This window comes from Erythrolamprus reginae, chromosome 6, assembly GCF_031021105.1.
Source record: "Erythrolamprus reginae isolate rEryReg1 chromosome 6, rEryReg1.hap1, whole genome shotgun sequence".
Lineage (NCBI taxonomy): Eukaryota > Metazoa > Chordata > Lepidosauria > Squamata > Dipsadidae > Erythrolamprus > Erythrolamprus reginae.
Window position 1 is genome coordinate 84,538,921 of NC_091955.1, and position 19,261 is coordinate 84,558,181.

Consider the following 19,261-nt stretch of genomic DNA (forward strand, 5'->3'; position numbering starts at 1 on the left):
TACTTCGAGAGGTGGGGAGCTCCTATAGCTTCTTCTTTAAACTTTTACTTCTTTCTGAGGAAATTGGGCTTATTTCAATTGTTTTCGATTTTCGCTCTCTGTATTTTTTTAAGCGTTTGAACTTCAGAAGGACTGTGGGGGGGGGGGTGGCTTCTCTATCAGCCATCAAGGGCTAGCAAGAGGAACAAGGAAGGAGACGGTAGGATTTGGGCGGGAAGAGAGGAAGGTTTGAGTCCCTGGCCTGAAGCTTCTACTGCAGCAACCCACACAAACCAATTTATTTATTTATTTATTTATATTTTATTCTATCTACTATCTATCCATCCATCATCTATTTCCAACTCCCGAGGGACTATATTATATTGGCAATACTATCTCTGTCCATTCCCACTGAAATACGCGCTCGCATCGACGCCCTTTGAAAAGCTACCAGGGGTCCCCAAACTTGGCGACTTTTAAGACTTCTGGACTTTAACTCCCAGAATTCTCCAGCCAGAAATAGCTGCATAGCTGGCTAGAGAATTCTGGGAGTTGGAAACCCACAAGTCTTTAAAAAGTTGGCAAGTTTGAAGACCCTCTGAGGTAACTAACGGCCGCCTCTCGCGCTCAGCCACGCCCTCATTTCCTCAATCTGCTTCAGTTTGAAGACCCTCTGAGCTAATTAACGGCCGCCGCTCGCGCTCGGCCACGCCTTCATTTCCTCAACCTTCCCTCTCCTCACCAGAGCTTCTTCTTTAAACTTTAAAGGTTGAGGGATTGAAGGCGTGGCAAAGCGCGAGCGGCGGCCGTAAGTTACCTCAGAGGCTCTTCAAACTGGCAACATTTTAAGACTTGTGAACTCCAACTCGCACTATTGAACGCCCCGGCCATACACCTCACCCCCCGCAAGGTTACACGCTCCGCCCTTTCCTTCACCGAAAAGCCCCTCCTTCTCTGGGAGACCACGCCCCCCATCCGCGGCCTATGCCCCGCCTCAGGTGCGCTTCCTCAGGCTCCTCCCTAATGTCCCGTCTCGGAGTTTAGTCCCGGAAGCCTAAGGCGGGCGGAGTCAGGTCGATGAGGCCGGTGGTGGTCCCGCTTGGGGAGCAGGGCGGCGGCGGCAATGAGGAGGATGAGGGTAGACGCTTCGTGGTGCTTCGTGCTCGTGGCGGGGCTGCTGCCCGGGCTCTCAGGGCTGAGGCTTCTCCTCGACGCCCCGCCGCTTTTCAACTGTTCCCAGCCGGTAAGTGGGGCCCGGGCGGGCGCAACCAGCGTGGGAAGTGCGCGTGGGAAGTGGGGCGGGGGGACGCGCGTCTTTCCTCCCAAGCGAAATTCTCTCTGGAGAGAGACGCGTGTCTTAAACAGCCCCCTCTCATCTTTTTAAAAAAATGTTTTTAAAAAATATTTATTTATTTTGTCAGAACGTATACAAGATAACAGGTGTTGGTATACTGTATACGTCAAAAGGGACAAAGTAAATACAGGCTAAATTTAAACTAAATTAATTAAATTAAATGAAGGCAAGATGCCAAGATGCGGTGAATATTTTTCAGGCACCCACTTGGAGAACATTTGGGCCTGGTTTCAGAACTCGTATCCTGCCTCGAACACTTGAGAACCACTTGAGTGGTTCTCAATCTTTCTAATATAGTTCCTCATGTTGTGGTGACCCTCAACCATAAGTCTAGCAGCAAGTCTCCCAACAGAACTTTAAGCTGATTGGCTGGAAGGTCAGAGGGATGCCCCACTGTAAATGCCTGATTGGTCGGATTGTAAAAATGGGTTCCAAGGCGCCAGAATAGAAGCTTTATTTCCTAACACCATGGGAAAATTGTTTTTTCCCACGGTCCTAGGCAACCCTGTGAAATGGTCATTCGACCCCCAAAGGGGTCCCGACCCCGAGGGTGATAACCACTTCTTTAAGGCAAGAGTTGTCTTTGCGACCAGTCGCCTCCTTTTGGGTTGATTGCAGGTTTACAGTCCCAGATTCATTTCTGAAGTTTTTGTGGATCAGGTTGTATCTGATCTTGCAATTTTGCTCTTCGTTTTTAAAATTTATTTTATAATTAATTAATTAATTAATTAGATTTATACGCTGCCCAACTCCTTCCGGACTCTGGACAGTGAGAGCTTTTCCATTGATGTAGACTAGTGCTTCTCAATTATTTTCTGTTATGAAACCCCTCAGGAAGAAGTAAACTTTTCGCACTGTCCCCATCTCTCCGATTTGGGCCCCAATGGAATTTTAATATTAATATTTATTATTTTGACTTATTATAATCTGCAAGTAAACGATTGGCTGGGGAAGGCTGCTCTAGAAGCAACGGATATAGATTAGCAGAGTTGAAAGGGACTATGTAGGTCATCTAGTCCAACCCCCCTGCCCAAGCAGGAGATCCTTACATGTGCCTCTATATAGGATCAAACTCACAACCTCCTTTTTATGAGGCAAGAGCTCCACCTTTAGGCCACAGCAGCTGCTGTGACTTTCCTGGGAGTAAGTTACACCAAACTCAGTGGAGCCTGTTTTTGCTAGGCAGGCATAGGCTACTGTGGTTAGGGCCCTCTTTGGACACAGGGCTGGGCCAGCTGAAGTTCATGACTACTGCGGCCCACCAAGAAAAAAAACCCATGCAGCCACTCCGCCTGGCCTGGTCAACTTCTCTTCCAGGGGAATCGCTCAAGAGGGGCCATGCATGTTCCCCGGAGTCACACATGTCTCCCTGGAATTGCTCTCCCCCAAAGGGGGCCCACCACATTATACTGTAATCCCATAGAACAAGGGTGTCCAACTTGGACTACTTTAAGATTTATACTTTAAGCATGGCTGACTCAGGAATTTTAGGAGTTGAAGTCAAACTGGAGGACGAGTTGACCAATGGAATAAATATACAGATAGTGAAGCAAATGAGATATGTAAGAATTTACATAACTGCAATAGGCACTTCAATTAAAGAGGACAATTTATGTTAAACTAATGAACAATATAAAAGGAGATTTGGAGAGATGGAGAAATTTGAGGCTCTCGCTAATGGGAAGAATTGCAGCAATTAAGATGAACATTTTACCAAAATTACTCTTCTTTGTTTCAAAATATTCCGATAAAATTAAACAAAAAGTATTTTGGAAACCTGAATAAAATGATAATGAAATATATTTGGCAAGGGAAGAAACTGAGGATCAAACTCCTGCAAGAAGTGAAAGAAAGAGGAGGAATTAGCATGCCAGAGTGGGATATCATCAAGCAGCAACACTCACCTGGGTAAAAGACTGGATAGAATTAAAAAAACACAAGACTGTTAACGTTAGAGGGCCACGATTTACATCTAGGGTGGCACACATTTTTGTGGTATAGGAAACAAGCAGCACACCAATACTTTCAAAGACATTTTATAAAACAAGCCATATTGCAGATACGGAACAAATTTAAACAGCAGAACTACTAATGGCTATCTACATTAGAAGCGTTAGTACACCCAAATCTTATTAACCAAGAAAAACAGCTTATCTATAAGGATTTAATAAACGAAGGGGATTAAAACTGAGGCAAGAACTAAAAGAACAGGGTAGAATTGGAGTGGTGGTCCTATTTACAAATCCCATCATGGTGTATGAAACACATGAAAGACTGGGGGATCAATATGGAGTTAATGAAAATTGATAAGATTCTTCTGGGGATGAATGATGAATTAGTAAATAAAATTTATAGATTCTTATTGGATTACAAGATGGAGGAAGAACAGGTTAAGGAAAGAATGATGTTATGGGCAATAAACTTTGGATACAATATACAATTGGAAAAGTGGCAAGAATTATGGGAAAGAAATAGGAAAATAAACTTGGCTATACCATATAAATAGAACTTATATAAAATGTTCTACAGGTGGCATCTCTCACAGTGAGATTGGCAAAAATGTTCTGAAATTTATCAACTAAATATTGGAAGTACAGTATAACCATGAATCAGGCACATATTATCATATGCAGTGATTATGTAGGAAAGCCAAAGAATATTGGCAAAAAATTCAAATATGATTGGCAGAGTTAACTGGAGAGGAAATAGAATTTAAACCAGAATTATTCTTATTGGGAATTATAAATGCAAAATATAGTAAAGAGGTGATCTATTTAATGATACATATTATAACAGCAGCAAGAACCGTCTTCACCCAAAACTGGAAAAACAAAGAAACTCCACCTGAAGAAGAAGTGATTAAGAAAATTTTGACTTGTGGGGAGATGGATAGATTTTACTTCGGAATTGAAAAACAAGGAAGAGACAATATTATGAGATATGGAATAAATTTTATCAATGGTTGAGATGGAAAAGAGGGACCTAAAATGCAAAATGCCTAGGAGTTATAAAATGAAGAATCATAAAGATGTATGGATATAACTATAAGAAAACAAGAGTGGATAAGATAAACTTTAAAAAAAAATAGAGACAAGTATATTGTTTGTATATATGGGAATATTGACTAGACTCAATCTACATAAATAATAAGATTTATTTATTCATTCATTCAATTTTTATGCCGCCCTTCTCCTTAGACTCAGGGCGGCTTACAACATGTTAGCAATAGCACTTTTTAACAGAGCCAACAGATGTATATTAACTTACATGATATTTTAGTATGTATGGCAAAGATAATGCCAGGATGGCTACACTGTGTTTAATGTTTTTAACATGTGTTTAATCAAATTAAAAAATTAAAAAAAGAAGTTCTATCACCAATCAGTGCAATTATTGAGTCATCACATGACCACACCTGATTTTATCCTTTTTCACTGTGGTCATTAAGTGAATCCAGTTTTCCCCATTGACCATGCTAGTTGAAAACCAGCTGAGAAGGTCACAAATTGTGATAGTATAGTCTCAGGATACTGCAACCATTGTAAATACATGTTGGTTGCCAAGTGCCCAAATTGCAATCATGCATCGATAATAGTTGTAAGTGCAAGGAGCAGTTATAAATCTTTTTTTTTTCAGCATTTCATAACTTTGGTCATAAGTTGAGGGCTACCTGTACTTAGAATATTGAGAATGCAATGCACACCCGAAAAAGTAAGTGTTCTAAAATGAGACAAAATTAATTAATTCGAGCAGTTAAAGTTGTGACACAAAACAGCAGTCAACACATCTGTTATGAATTGTACAATAGTAGGAAACCAAGATTATTAACTTCCGGATGCAGACTTAGTAAATTTCTTAACCAATGATGATAGTGCAGTTTGTCGTTGTTTTTCTTGCATGACTATCTATGTTGAACGTACATGGTGAGAAGTAAACAACTGTGCAAGGAGAAAATATATCTAGAAAGTAGAGATAGTGTTTGTGTGATTATGACCTTAATGTTTTTTTATACCCTCTAGTTAGAGTAATATTGCTTAATGTCATGTTTCTCCAATTGCAAATATATATGTTTACACGCCTTTTCATTGAAATTAATGTATATAATTAATTTAAATATGTTTAAATAAAAAGGATTTGATTTAATATTTTAGTAAATATGGCTTCAGTATTCACATCAGTTCACAGTATTAATTCAGGGTTCTGTTACTTGCTCCAACATTGTTTACTCATGTAAGTGGCCTATTAGTAGGACCGATTAACCAAAATAAAGCTACAGAGCATCATAACCAGTGAATTATTAGAAAAATAAAAACAATAATTTTAATAATGAAGAATGCCTTTTATAATTTTGAGGATGAAAATGGCTAAATTAAATTATTCCCATATTACATTTAAATACAGACTGAATTAATGATTCCGTACAGGCTGAATTGACACCTTAGAAGAGCCAATGGAATGTACAGATAGACCACAGCTTATGCAAGTGAGACTGGAATTTCCATCTTATTATAGTCATTAAGTTGAATCACTTTATGACAATTTTTATAAGTCATTAAGTGACTCCCAAGATTGTTAAGCAAATCAGAGGTTGTTAAGTGAATCCAGCTTTCCCAAAGGATTTGTTTGTGTGTTTGTTTTGCTAGAAAATTGCAAAAATTGCTGCAGATCATGATCACAGAATGCTGCAAATTTTCATAAATGGAAGGTGGTTGCAAACTGCCTAAATTGTAACACATGATCACAAAAGTGGTGGTAAGTCACTTTTTAATGAGGCTTTGTACTCATTAAACAAATGGTCATAACTTGAAAACTACATTTTAAAAATCGATAGTAACTTTAATTTATTTTTAAGATTTTAACATTCCTTAAAATATTCCAGTATTCAAATCTAGTTAATTAAACCTGTTTAAATAATAGCTTGATCTGCAAATTTCTAAAAATAAAAATAAGCTATAAAACAGGTGTGTGGGGGTTGGGGGTTCTTAAGGGACTCCTGTTAGAAAAGCATCTTAGATCTTAGCTTTTAAAGATTTGAGAAACTTGAGGAAGATTTAAAGTTTTCTTATGTGACTCAGCTAATGCAGTACAATAGCTGCATTTTCTATGATTTGAATGTCATAGTCAATATGAACAAGTTTTATTTAATCTTTTAAAAATACAACTCATCTTTGCGTATTTAACAAGATCATCTACAGCAGATAAGTGCTATGGGAATAGTTCTCTGGCTTCTTCTCCTTCTGATAATGGTGGTAAAAAGGAATTTATTTATTTATTTTATTTATTTGTCCAATACTCAATACATATTGAAGAGAATAGACGTGTAGTAATATGTATAAAGAAAAGGATAGAAGAAAAGATATAAAAATAGAGAAGATATATGAAAGAAAGAAAAGATATATGAGATAAAGGAGAGATAATTGGACACACTGGTGCACTTATGTACGCCCCTTACTGACCTCTTAAGAACCTGGAGAGGTCAATCATGGATAGTCTAAGGGAAAAATGTTGGGGGTTAGGGGTTGACACTACTGAGTCCAGTAATGAATTCCCAGGGATCCCAGAGTAAACCACCACTACAGGAAATGACCCTCTTCCCAAAGTAACATATTTAACTGCCCTGCAAGCATATGACTTCTCCATATGTGTTTGCATTTGTTAATAACGATCCTAATATTAAACCAAAAGATAACATTGTATGCCTTAGTCTGTATTATTATATTTATTGTCAAAGGCATTCTCTACAAACATAAAAATCAAACTCGCCAGCAGTACAATTTATAAATATATATATAGAGAGAAAACTACATTGTTTTGCAGAAATATCTCTACCTTTTAGAGCTATAGGAAGGCAGAGAACTACTGGACAGCAATTAACAGATACCAACTACAGTAGACCACTCAATCAGGGGTAGTTTTTTAGCTTTGAAATAGTAGCCCAAATATTTGATTATAAAGCTCCTCTATAATTTGATTCTAACTTTGAACATTTAATATAGTGAGAATTCTAGGAGGACTCTAGCACAAGCATAAATCACTGGGAACCCTTCAAAATATACGGTACATATGCAAACATCCCTAACCACAGTTTTGAAAAGCTGGGGCAACATACAGGAAGTATGTGTCAATACAGAACAGTAACAGTAATAGACCTCTTTTACAGTATAAGCTTTCAAAATCACATTCATAATACAGTAACTGTTTATTTTGAACACCACCATAGTAGAAGTAGTCACAGAATGTTGTTGGAGACATCATATGATATTTTAGATTGACCCTCCATGCATCCGTGAATAATTCTTACAGTATAGATTTTTAACATTTAAACTTTGTGTTTTGTGTTTTTTTTTAATGGTTAGAGGGCTATTCACAGATTGACTAAATCATTTCAGCCACTCTCAATACTAAGGATAGAGAAGCCAAAGATTATAGTATTTTGCACAAAATTACCCTAGGAATTTGGGCACTATAAAGGGTGTGTGTGTCAACAATATCAAAATGGTGATTGCAACCAAATAGTCAAAATCTCACCCTTTTTAAAAGTACCTATATTTCTTATGCCTGTCATTCTTTGTTCTTCTGATAAGATATTCTGATTACCTACTTTTCTGCTACTTATTTCAACCCTTAAAATTTAAAAAGGGAAGATGTCATCCTAATTTATTTTATTTATTTTTATTTATTTGTTTTGTCAAGTACATATTGGAGGTATGTAAAGATATAATAATATTCATATATGTGATACTATTAAAAAAATAAAAAGAAACATTAGATATAGGAATATTCATATACACTAGTAAAAAAATAAAAGAAACATTAGGACAAGGGACGGAAGGGACGTTGGGGGGGGCGTTTGCCCAGGTTCGCCTGGTGCACCAGGCCCTATCTGGACCGGGACTCATTGCTCACAGTCACTCATGCCCTCATCACCTCGAGGTTCGACTACTGTAATGCTCTCTACATGGGGCTACCTTTGAAAAGTGTTCGGAAACTTCAGATCGTGCAGAATGCAGCTGCGAGAGCAGTCATGGGCATACCTAGGTATGCCCATGTTTCACCATCACTCCGCAGTCTGCATTGGTTGCCGATCAGTTTCCGGTCGCAATTCAAAGTGTTGGTTATGACCTTTAAAGCCCTTCATGGCATTGGACCAGAATATCTCCGAGACCGCCTCCTGCCGCACGAATCCCAGCGACCGATCAGGTCTCACAGAGTGGGCCTTCTCCGGGTCCCGTCAACTAAACAATGTCGGTTGGCGGGCCCCAGGGGAAGAGCCTTCTCTGTGGCGGCACCGGCCCTCTGGAACCAACTCCCCCCGGAGATTAGAACTGCCCCTGCTCTTCCTGCCTTCCGTAAACTCCTTAAAACCCACCTTTGCCGTCAGGCATGGGGGAACTGAAACATCTTCCCCTGGGCATGTTTAATTTATATATGGTATGCTTGTGTGTATGTCTGTTAGTATATGGGGTCTTTTAAATCTTTTAATTTTAAATTTGTTAGATTATTTACGATTTGTTTCCACGTGTTGTGAGCCGCCCCGAGTCTTCGGAGAGGGGCGGCATACAAATCTAAGTAATAAATAAATAAATTATGCACGCCCCTTATTGTTTGGGGGGAGGGAAAAATATAGTACTTTCAATATATAGTTGAATGATACAGAAATAGAATTAACAGGAAATAAACGTCAACCATTTTTATCTTTGTGATCTATGTTAACTATTCTGCCTATTTTATAGAAGTACAGTATTTGCATATAAACAAGATAATACTCTCCTTGTATATAATGATTCAGCAACATACCATAGGTTGTTACGTTTGTTTCTTAAATTAGAATACATTTATCATCACATGCATGGCAATGAAAAAAATGCATTATTTTTAAATATGTTAAAGTGGTTGCAGGTGAAAATTCATTTAACAACTTAGTGGACTAACAAATAGGTTTCTATTGAGTTTAGCATCTGTTAAATGGGGGGTTTGAGTTGAAAATATGTGTGAGAAAAACCACTGATAAAATTTAATACCATTTTGAGGTGAAGCAACATTCACGATCTGTATTACTCTTAAGACTTTTTAGTAACATGTTTATGTTCTCTCCTGTAGGGTTTACGCTGCCTTGTGCGAAACAGTAGGTGCACTTTTTTTTGTTTCCCCCTTAATTAATTTTGCTTATTTAGAACTATAATACTAACTCTCTTCTGTACAGCATTTTATAATTGATTGATATTTCAGTAGGAGGAATGTTAGTGTGAAGTAGCTATTTCACACATTTAGTTCAATGAGTTCAGGATCAATATAATTTGCATAGGAAAACTTTCATATCCCCAACCCCCTTTAATATCACCACAGGCATTTGTTATACATGCATCTATAAATATATTTAAAACAATTGGGAATATTTCACATCTGTGTCTTCCTGCTTAATGTTAACCATTCTCTAGGCATTCTATTTGTTTGCATCTATGCTTTATTTTTTCTTATACATTACTTTTACTACGTAGAGATAACTTCATATTCACATAAAATGTTCCATAACTTAATCCTACTCTGTTTATCATATGTTTTCTCTTTAAAAAAAAATATTTTTATTAAATTTTTATTACAACAAACAAACAAACAAAAAATCTTAAAGAAAAACACCAATAAACCCCACCACCATTTAGGGGGTTAAATTATTTACAATAAATTTCAATTTCTTCCTTGGCTCCGGTTTACATTTCTTTACATACAAAAAGTGATTGGAATTTATTTTTCACATTGTCGTCATAAATTCTACTTAAGATATAATTTTTCACCTTATTCCATCGTGCCATCAGCTTCTCCAATTTATTTTCATCAAAATTATTTAATCTTATTTCCATAATTTTGAAGTGGATGTGGTCCACCATATACCAGTACCAATTCTGGATTGTCCATTTATTACTATCCTTCCACCCTAGTACCACTACTGCTTGAGCGCTTTCCAAAGCTGCTGTTTTGATTTCTTTAAATTCTCGTAATTCCCCATGTTTAACTAGCTAATTCTTTCGTGATTATCCAATTAATGTTTAGCATATTGTTAATTTCATTCTGTACTTCCTTCCAAAATTTTTGAACTTCAACATATTCCCAGAGCATATATTTGGCAACCATGCCAGCAATTTCCTTTTCCTTTCCTCTGGAAGTGTGCTTGTTTTACTGGCATAAAGTACCATTTATGTAATATCATATGTTTTCTCTAAACCAAGAAATATACAAGCTTGTTTTTCCCAAAATAACCCAAAGTACAAAGTATTTTGTCCGGAATGAAATGTAACGATATTCTAAATTATTATATCTATACCCTACAATGGAATTCTTACTCTATATAGCATGTATCCAGCTTCACCTTTTAACGTACATTTCATCATACATATTTTTTAATCTGCATTTTTTAGAATAGGCTTTCTCAATCTTTCAGAGTTGTCAGAAATTCTAGGAAATGCACATCTGGAGATAATTTAGGAAAGCCTGGTAGGTTACATGTTTAGTTAATATTAGAAGGCACATTTTGCTAAGAAGCATGCTTATGTAGAGTATTGACTGTTCAATGTAGACACTAATAATGTGTAAGTTCACTTTGGTTCACCCTTTATTTTTCTTAGTTTTTCTAAAGAGTGCTGTAATGCAGCAGATAATATTTGCTAGCTTGTGCTGCACTGGAAACAGGCACCACAACTAGAATGCTGTAGCCCAAAGGAAAATCAGTTGCTATCTCAATGGTGAGACTAAATTAATTTCCATCAAACTTGTAGGTTACTGTGTGGATAAGAACTGGCTCCAATCTTGGAAATGGACTCCATCAGCCCCAAGTTCTGTTGACATATTTATTGATACTTTTTTTGCTGAAGATGGGAAATTGGTCCCTGTGCTGAAGATAGAGTGGAAAGTGGCTACTGATGGTAAGAGAAGAAGAAATCAGTATAAAACTGCACTGTTTATGGCATATAAAAATGTAACATTATCTATTAGACAAGTTATAATAGCCAGAACTATCTCCATCATCTTTTAGAGGCTGGTTTGGCAGTTTAGTAATACTATGAACTGGTGGTGTTTTTAAAAATTTATTCAAAAGAAAAATAACACTGATTCTAAGAGTTTTCCTTATAAAACAGAGAAAAAAATTAATGTGCCTGTGTTATTATGTGCTGAATCCAGGGTACCTTCCAATTTTAAAGATAAATTATTGGGAGAGGGGGTCGTTTTCCTTTCAGATAACAATAGTTCAGAATAAAAATGTAAACAATTTGGAGCAATTTAGGGATGAATTGGTTGCTGATCAATTTCTGGTCACAATTCAAAGTGTTGGTTATGACCTATAAAGCTCTTCATGGCACCGGACCAGATTATCTCAGGGACCGCCTTCTGCTGCACGAATCCCAGCAACCAGTTAGGTCCCACAGAGTGGGTCTTCTCCGGGTCCCGTCAACTAAACAATGCCGCTTGGCGGGACCCAGGGGAAGAGCCTTCTCTGTGGCGGCCCTGGCCCTCTGGAACCAACTCCCCCCAGAGATTAGAATTGCCCCCACCCTCCTTGCCTTTCATAAGCTACTTAAAACCCACCTCTGCCACCAGACATGGGGGAATTGAGATACTCTTTCCCCCTAGGCCTTTACAATTTTATGCATGGTATGTCTGTATGTATGCTTGGTTTTTATATTAATGGGTTTTTAATCGTTTTTATTATTGGATTATTATTGTACGCTGTCTTATTATTGCTGTTAGGCGCCCCGAGTCTCCGGGGAGGGGCGGCATACAAATCCAATAAATGAATGAATGAATATTAAAATGCTGGTATGTATTGTTCTCATAGAATAAAATCAAAACGTTTGAACAAGTTTTTGTTTTCTTCATGCTGATTGTGATCATTGATCTTTCTAAGCCATGATCCTCCATTTCCTGGACTGAACACTATAACTTAATTTTGCATAGTTGGGTGGAGGAATACTTTTTAAAAAGTTTGTCCTGACCTCCTGCAGTGCACGCTGCTTCTAAATTTAAAATCTTATGGTTTATCTTGCAACATAATCAGAGGATACAAAAAGAGATCTCTTTACCAGTGGTTTTATGTCTCCCCTTCTCTTCTACAATAGCAAGCATCATATACCTCAGAGGTGCGGAATTGGCTGTACTACAATTAAACAATAACCATCAGATTTGCGCTCAATTTGACTTTCAAAATAACCTGACATTCCAAGTCCGTCCAGACAATGGGGGCCGGGTAAGCGATTGTGAAAGTCTTACAAATTTATCCATTGCGTTCTTAGAATCCAATAGAACTATAACGGATTTTATTTTTATTTTTATTTATTTTATTTATTCATTTGTCCAATACACAAATACATAGGAAGAAAATAAACATGAAGTAATATACATAAGGATAAAAGTGAAAATAGAGGAGAAGATATATGTAAGGAAGAAAATATATATGATATATGAGATAAAGGAAAGACAATTGGACAGGGGACGAAAGGCAGGCTAGTGCACTTATGTACGCCCCTTACTGGCCTCTTAGGAACCTGGAGAGGTCAATCGCAGATAGTCTAAGGGAGAAATGCTGGGGGTTAGGGGTTGACACTATTGAGTCCGGTAATGAGTTCCACGCTTCGACAACTCGATTGTTAAAGTCATATTTTTTACAGTCGTATTAAGTTTGAATCTGTTGCGTGCTCTTGTGTTGTTGCGGTTGAAGCTGAAGTAGTCATTGACCGGTAGGACGTTGCAGCATATGATCTTGTGGGCAATACTTAAATCGTGGTTTAGGCGTTGGAAAGCTTGGTGCATAGAGTAAAGTAAATAACTAACTAACAGTATATTGGTTAAAGAAAGTGTGACATTTGAATGCATGTGGGCACGAAGCTACACTTGCATGAGTGGCGGGCATCCATGCTCACAACTCCATTTGGCAAGTGGCAGGCATGTGCGCGTGCACCTGCCACTCAATGGAACAATCCCATCTTCCACCTTTCTGGGCTGCCAAGCAAGAAAGGTTGAGGACCGCTGTCTTAGATTATTTTTAAAAGCTAACATTTGTTTAGGATAGAGCTCTGTTAGGTAGGTCCCTTGTACATAAAATCATACAAATTCATGTTTACAAGATTCTGCATTGTGAAGAGAATCCTCCTTTCCCTTTCATTATAGGAAATCAGAAGAAAAAGTACCTGTGTTAGAATATGTTACCCTGTTTTCCCCAAATTAAGACATCCGCTCATAATAAGCCCAATCGGGTTTTAGAGTGCATAGCAATAAGGCCAAGCACTTATTTCAGGGTTCAAAAAGATATAAGACAGGGTTCTACATTTGGTGAAAGGAATGAATTTCTATGAGGATATGGAGAAACAACTTACTTTTGTTTCCCCAAATCAGGGAAAATGAAAAAAAGAGGAAACAAGCATCATTCAAATCCAGATACAGTGATCCCTCGATTTTCGCGATCTCGATCTTCGCGAAACGCTATATCGCGATTTTTCAAAAAATAATAAATTAAAAATACTCCCCGGTTTTTTTGCTATACTGTACCATGGTTTTTCTCACCCGATGACGTCTTTTTTTCTATCATTTCTCTCTCTCTTCCTTCCACTCTTCTCTCTCTCTTTCTTCCTCTCTCACACTCTCTTCCTCCCTCTCTCATCTCTTTCGGGGGGGGGCGGCGGGCGGGCGGGTGCCTACGGGGGACGGTGGCCGCCAGCGCTGCTGCAGGAGGACTCGGCGGTGAGAGGGGGCGGTAGCGGCGGGCGGGCGGCGGACAAGCGGCGGGCGGACAAGCGGCCGGCGGGCGGTGGACAAGCGGCGGGCGGACAAGCGGCGGGCGGACAAGCGGCGGGCGGGGCGGGCGGCAGACAAGCGGCGGGCAGGCGGGCGGACGGCGAGCTGTATGTAGCGGAAGTAAAAACACCATGGAAAAGTGGCGCGCATGCGCAGATGGTGTTTTTACTTCCGCACCACTACATCGCGAAAAATCGAGTATCGCGAGGGGTCTTGGAACGTAACCCTCGCGATACTCGAGGGATCACTGTAATTAGATCTGAACAAAATGCTCTGCCTAAGTGCTCGTATAGATCTGGCTTGTGAATTTTCTTTTCTTTCTCCTAGTACAAAATTTCACACAAGATTAGTGTTATATGTCACTACATTGACTTACTGCATGTTTTAAAAAAAATATTTCTCATTATATTGTTTCAGTGGAATTTCTCTTTCAACCGTTTTGAGGTGCAACCAGGCCAAAGGTACCAAATAACTGTCTATCATTTGCCCAAATTAAGTACTCCAGGGGACTATAACAGGAGATCAAAGCCATTCACAGTACCAAGTAAGGGACACTTTCATGATATATTTGTTCACTTCTTTTTTTACTGACAATCCACTCCTAGATCAACCCTTTCCAACTTTGGCTACTTTAAAATGTATGGACATAAATTCTGAGGATGAAGGCACCAGATAGCTTGATTCTATTTGAAGCTGGCAATCATGCAAATATCTGATTTTTAAACCATAATGGGTGTTATATATCAAAACAGCACTTTGCATATTACCAGGAAGCTTAACAGACGTTTATGTGTCCCTACAGAGCCAGTGTTACATGGCCAACATGCTAAGAAGCAAATCAGCCTTTTGTCCAACTGTACCTTCTGTACAGTCTTTAAAGACAGCCCTATATACTGCAGTACATTACAGTACTTGATCTGGGAGGTGGTAAGCAATGGGTAACCATTACAGGGGCAATATGTCTACACAGGTCCTCAGTTAACGACTGTTCAAAGTTACAGCAGCACTGCCATAAGGGTTCTTACATACAGACCACCAAGTTACAGCCATTGCAGCATCCCAGTGGTCACCTGATCAATATTTAGGTGTTTGGAACCTATCTGTTTGTGGGAGGGGAAATATAGGCAATCTGAGGCTCCTCTGAAAGACAGAATTTTTTAAAAATGGAATTGAAAGAGATGTAAATGAAAAATCATTAGTTGCACCAAGTGACTTGACCTTCCAAGATATGAAGAAGAATTTACTGATAAACAAAGCCTGCATAGTGTGAAAGTTGCAGGAAACACATTGGGGAAAAGGCTGCTGCTCAAAAAATAAAAGTAGGGGAGCAGAGAACGAAATATTTCTCAGCGGAGTGGAACCAGATAAAAGAAACCTGACACTTCTTTTAGAACATGTCCATGTTTAAAATGGTTTAAAGCCACTTTAAAGTTTTTAAAGTGGCCTAAAGCCACTCATCTGGGAAGGCTATGAAGGGTTGGAGTCGAGGCAATAGTCACCCCGAGTCTACAGACAGGGGCGGCATACAAATCAAATAAATAAATAAATAAATAAACAGTGGTATTGTTACCACTGCTGTTTTGTCTCTGCACATCCATTGTTCTTAAAATTCCTGCAGCTTCACTGAGCCTGGCTAATCTGAATTCACAATGGCACTAGGACCCGGAGTGCCAAGCATGGATAAAAAAGCCTCTACTACATTGGTGGATATTTGTGTAACTTTCTGGATGATGCAATGCAAATCTGTGGAAGGAACTTTGTTGAAGCTATCTGAAATGTGCTTTCTTAAAAAATTGCATTAGATCTTCTGTAACTTTAATGCATTTTTTCTAATGATGTAAAGTAATACCGTAGTTTTAGCCCAATAATATTTTCATAGTTAGCTTACATTTGAGCATAGTGCTTTTTAAACTACTTGCAAATTGAAGTAGTCAGTTTAGCCAGTATTGTCTTTCAGAACACAAATGCAATATTTCTGGGGCTTCCTTTTTTCATTGCAGATTGCACACATCCTACCATGAAACCAACAGAACCATGTCTGCGAATAGGTATGCTTTTTTCAAGTGTTTCTCTGCATCCATGAACAGTGTCGTTTGATGTCATTAATGAGTTTTCTGCATTTAGGGAGTTTGTGGAAACCCAGAATTAATGGAACAAGTCTAGATGATAATTCTGTGTTGGTGAGCTTTGACCCTGCAGAAATACCAGCCAAATATTTTATCCATGTAATCAGTGTTCGGGATGATGAAAAGGACTGCAAGAAGGCCACAGAAAGCATTTCAGAGGTAATCAGTTTTGCTCCTTTCTGTTTTCTCTTCCAGGCATTTAATTTTATTTTAGCACTTCCTCATTACCATTACTTACCAATCCATCAGAATTCTTGTTTTCCCAGTAATATATATATATATCAATAAAATTAACTGCCTTGGAAATGGCCCTGGGATGGGCCGAGAGGCAAATAAGGAGCTGTGATGTTCCTTCAATACACCAGGGTGATTCGACACAAAAATATGTAACCCTTCCCTGGTGCAGAGCTGAAGGGATTGGATACTGTAGCCTAGAGGATAATTCTCTGCCTTACAAGGCAAAGGTTGCAGGTTCAAGTCCCAGCGGGTATGGCTAGCTGATGAGGCCAAAATAAGGCTGAAATAGATCTATCCTAGTCTCCCTTAATTTTCAAATTCAGCAAAAAAAATGTGACATATTTATTTATCTATCTATCTATCTATCTCCTATCTATCTATCTATCTATCTATCTATTTATTTATTTATTTATTTATTAGATTTGTATGCCGCCCCCTCCGAAGACTCGGGGCGGCTAATAAAAACCCAACATCTAGCATGTCTGGAATTTGAGCCTTTTTAAAAAAATATGGCTTACTACAAAATGTGAATTCTACATAAAGAGCAAATTTTGAGAGTTAGACACCTGCTTATTTACAACAGTGAGACAGTTATTGCATTTCTACCATTTTTTTAAAAAAAAAGTGGTTTGAAAAGTGTGCTGGGCAAAAATCTGCTTTCTCAATATGCCTTTAAACCTGAACTGCTTCCGGGCAAACAAGGAAATGGTGTTGCTGTTTATTGGAAAAGAAGAAGCCATTTCGGAATAATTGAATAGAAGAAGCTGCAGTTTCTTGCTTTTTCTTCCTGGTCATTTGAAAGAAGCAGCAGAACTGTAGTCAATTGGCTGCATACTTGTATGTGCTTGTCCAGAATATGCTATGCTATTTGATTTCATGTTGGCATAACTATTGAAAAATACACCCGTGCATCACAACCACAACAGCTGCCCCTCACATCCATGCGGGAGTTGTCCTGAATCCATTCACTGCTTTACGATAATATGCAATTAGCCCCTTGATTTCTGTTTCTGAGCCTGCCTAGTTACACCAAAGGTACAATATGTTTAGATTGATGACACTGCTGTTTCTGGTCCTGTCCCAACTGTCCTTTTGATTTCTGCAGACGGGTCTGCAGCAGCGCCTTAATGTAACAGTCAAGCTGGAAAGGAACTTGAAGATTTGTTGCAAATACAAAGTGCAGGTAGGTTTAGTTTTATTGGCTTCTGATGTGAAACAATAATTTCTTTCATGTTAATAGTCACATTCAGTTACAGGAGATTTGCAAACATTTGTTTAGTGAACATTTGAAGTTGAAAAAAGTGACTTAATGACTTTTTTTCACATTTACCACCGTTGAAGCATCTTAGAAACATAGAAACATAGAAGTCTGATGGTAGAAAAAGACCTCATGGTCCATCTAGTCTGCCCTTATACTATTTTCTGTATTTTATCTTAGGATGGATATATGTTTATCCCAGGCATGTTTAACTTCAGTTACTGTGGATTTATCTACCACGTCTGCTGGAAGTTTGTTCCAAGGATCTACTACTCTTTCAGTAAAATAATATTTTCTCATGTTGCTTTTGATCTTTCCCCCAACTAACTTCAGATTGTGTCCCCTTGTTCTTGTGTTCACTTTCCTATTAAAAACACTTCCTTCCTGGACCTTATTTAACCCTTTAACATATTTAAATGTTTCAATCATGTCCCCCCTTTTCCTTCTGTCCTCCAGACTATACAGATTGAGTTCATTAAGTCTTTCCTGATATGCTTTATGCTTAAGACCTTCCACTATTCTTGTAGCCCGTCTTTGGACCCGTTCAATTTTGTCAATATATTTTTGTAGGTGAGGTCTCCAGAACTGAACACACTATTCCAAATGTGGTCTCACCAGCGCTCTATATAAGGGGATCACAATCTCCCTCTTCCTGCTTGTTATACCTCTAGCTATGCAGCCAAGCATCCTACTTGCTTTTCCTACCGCCCGACCACACTGCTCACCCATTTTGAGACTGTCAGAAATCACTACCCCTAAATCCTTCTCTTCTGACATTTTTGCTAACACAGAACTGCCAATGCAATACTCGGATTGAGGATTCCTTTTCCCCAAGTGCATTATTTTACATTTGGAAACAAACTGCAGTTTCCATTGCTTTGACCATTTATCTAGTAAAGCTAAATCATTTGTTTGCTTAGTGAACATTTGAAGTTGAAAAAAGTGACTTAATGACCTTTTTTCACATTTACGACCCTTGAAGCATCTTCAGGGTCAAGTGATCACAATTTGTATTCATGACGGTTGCACTGTCCAGGAGCCCTGTGTTCATCCTTTGTAATCTTCCCAGTCGGCTTCCAACAAGCAAAGTCAATGAGGGAAGCCAGATTTGCTTAATGACTGCATGATTCACTTAACAACTGCAGTCATTCACCTAACAACTTTGACACAAAAGATCGTAAAACGGTTGCAAAACTCACTTGACAACCATGTTGCTTAACAAAAGAAATTTTAGGCTCAGTTTTGCTCATAAGTCAAAGACTGTCTTGCTGGTCAGGGGAGAAAAAGATAGAGATAAAGATGTTCTCCAGAGGTCAAGCTCAGTTCCTGGTGACCAAATAGACACACCCTTTGAAACAATGGTTTCTTCTGTGATTTTTTTTTTCTGAGTACCCAATTTTATCTCCAGTGGTGGACTTTCCCACCCAAATACTGAGTTAATAATTGAGTTAATGAACTCAATCTGTATAGTCTGGAGGACAGAAGGAAAAGGGGGGACATGATCGAAACATTTAAATATGTTAAAGG

General features: G+C 38.5%; 1 protein-coding gene across 3 annotated transcripts in view; it reads left to right on the plus strand.

The window, feature by feature from the left end:
- Positions 1–1,020: 1,020 nt before the first annotated feature.
- Positions 1,021–19,261, plus strand: part of IL17RA (interleukin 17 receptor A) — a 30,423-nt gene continuing 12,182 nt past the window's right edge. The window contains exons 1-9 of one of the 3 annotated variants that reach the window (XM_070756473.1): positions 1,021–1,222; positions 4,970–5,044; positions 9,434–9,458; positions 11,104–11,250; positions 12,442–12,569; positions 14,531–14,657; positions 16,114–16,161; positions 16,238–16,398; positions 17,582–17,659. In XM_070756473.1, coding sequence (XP_070612574.1) covers positions 5,024–5,044; positions 9,434–9,458; positions 11,104–11,250; positions 12,442–12,569; positions 14,531–14,657; positions 16,114–16,161; positions 16,238–16,398; positions 17,582–17,659 — 735 coding nt within the window. In that variant the 5' untranslated portion in view covers positions 1,021–1,222; positions 4,970–5,023. Of the gene's footprint in view, positions 1,223–4,969; positions 5,045–9,433; positions 9,459–11,103; positions 11,251–12,441; positions 12,570–14,530; positions 14,658–16,113; positions 16,162–16,237; positions 16,399–17,581; positions 17,660–19,261 lie in introns of those variants that run through there. The other 2 variants (XM_070756472.1, XM_070756474.1) reach the window with 2 other exon arrangements.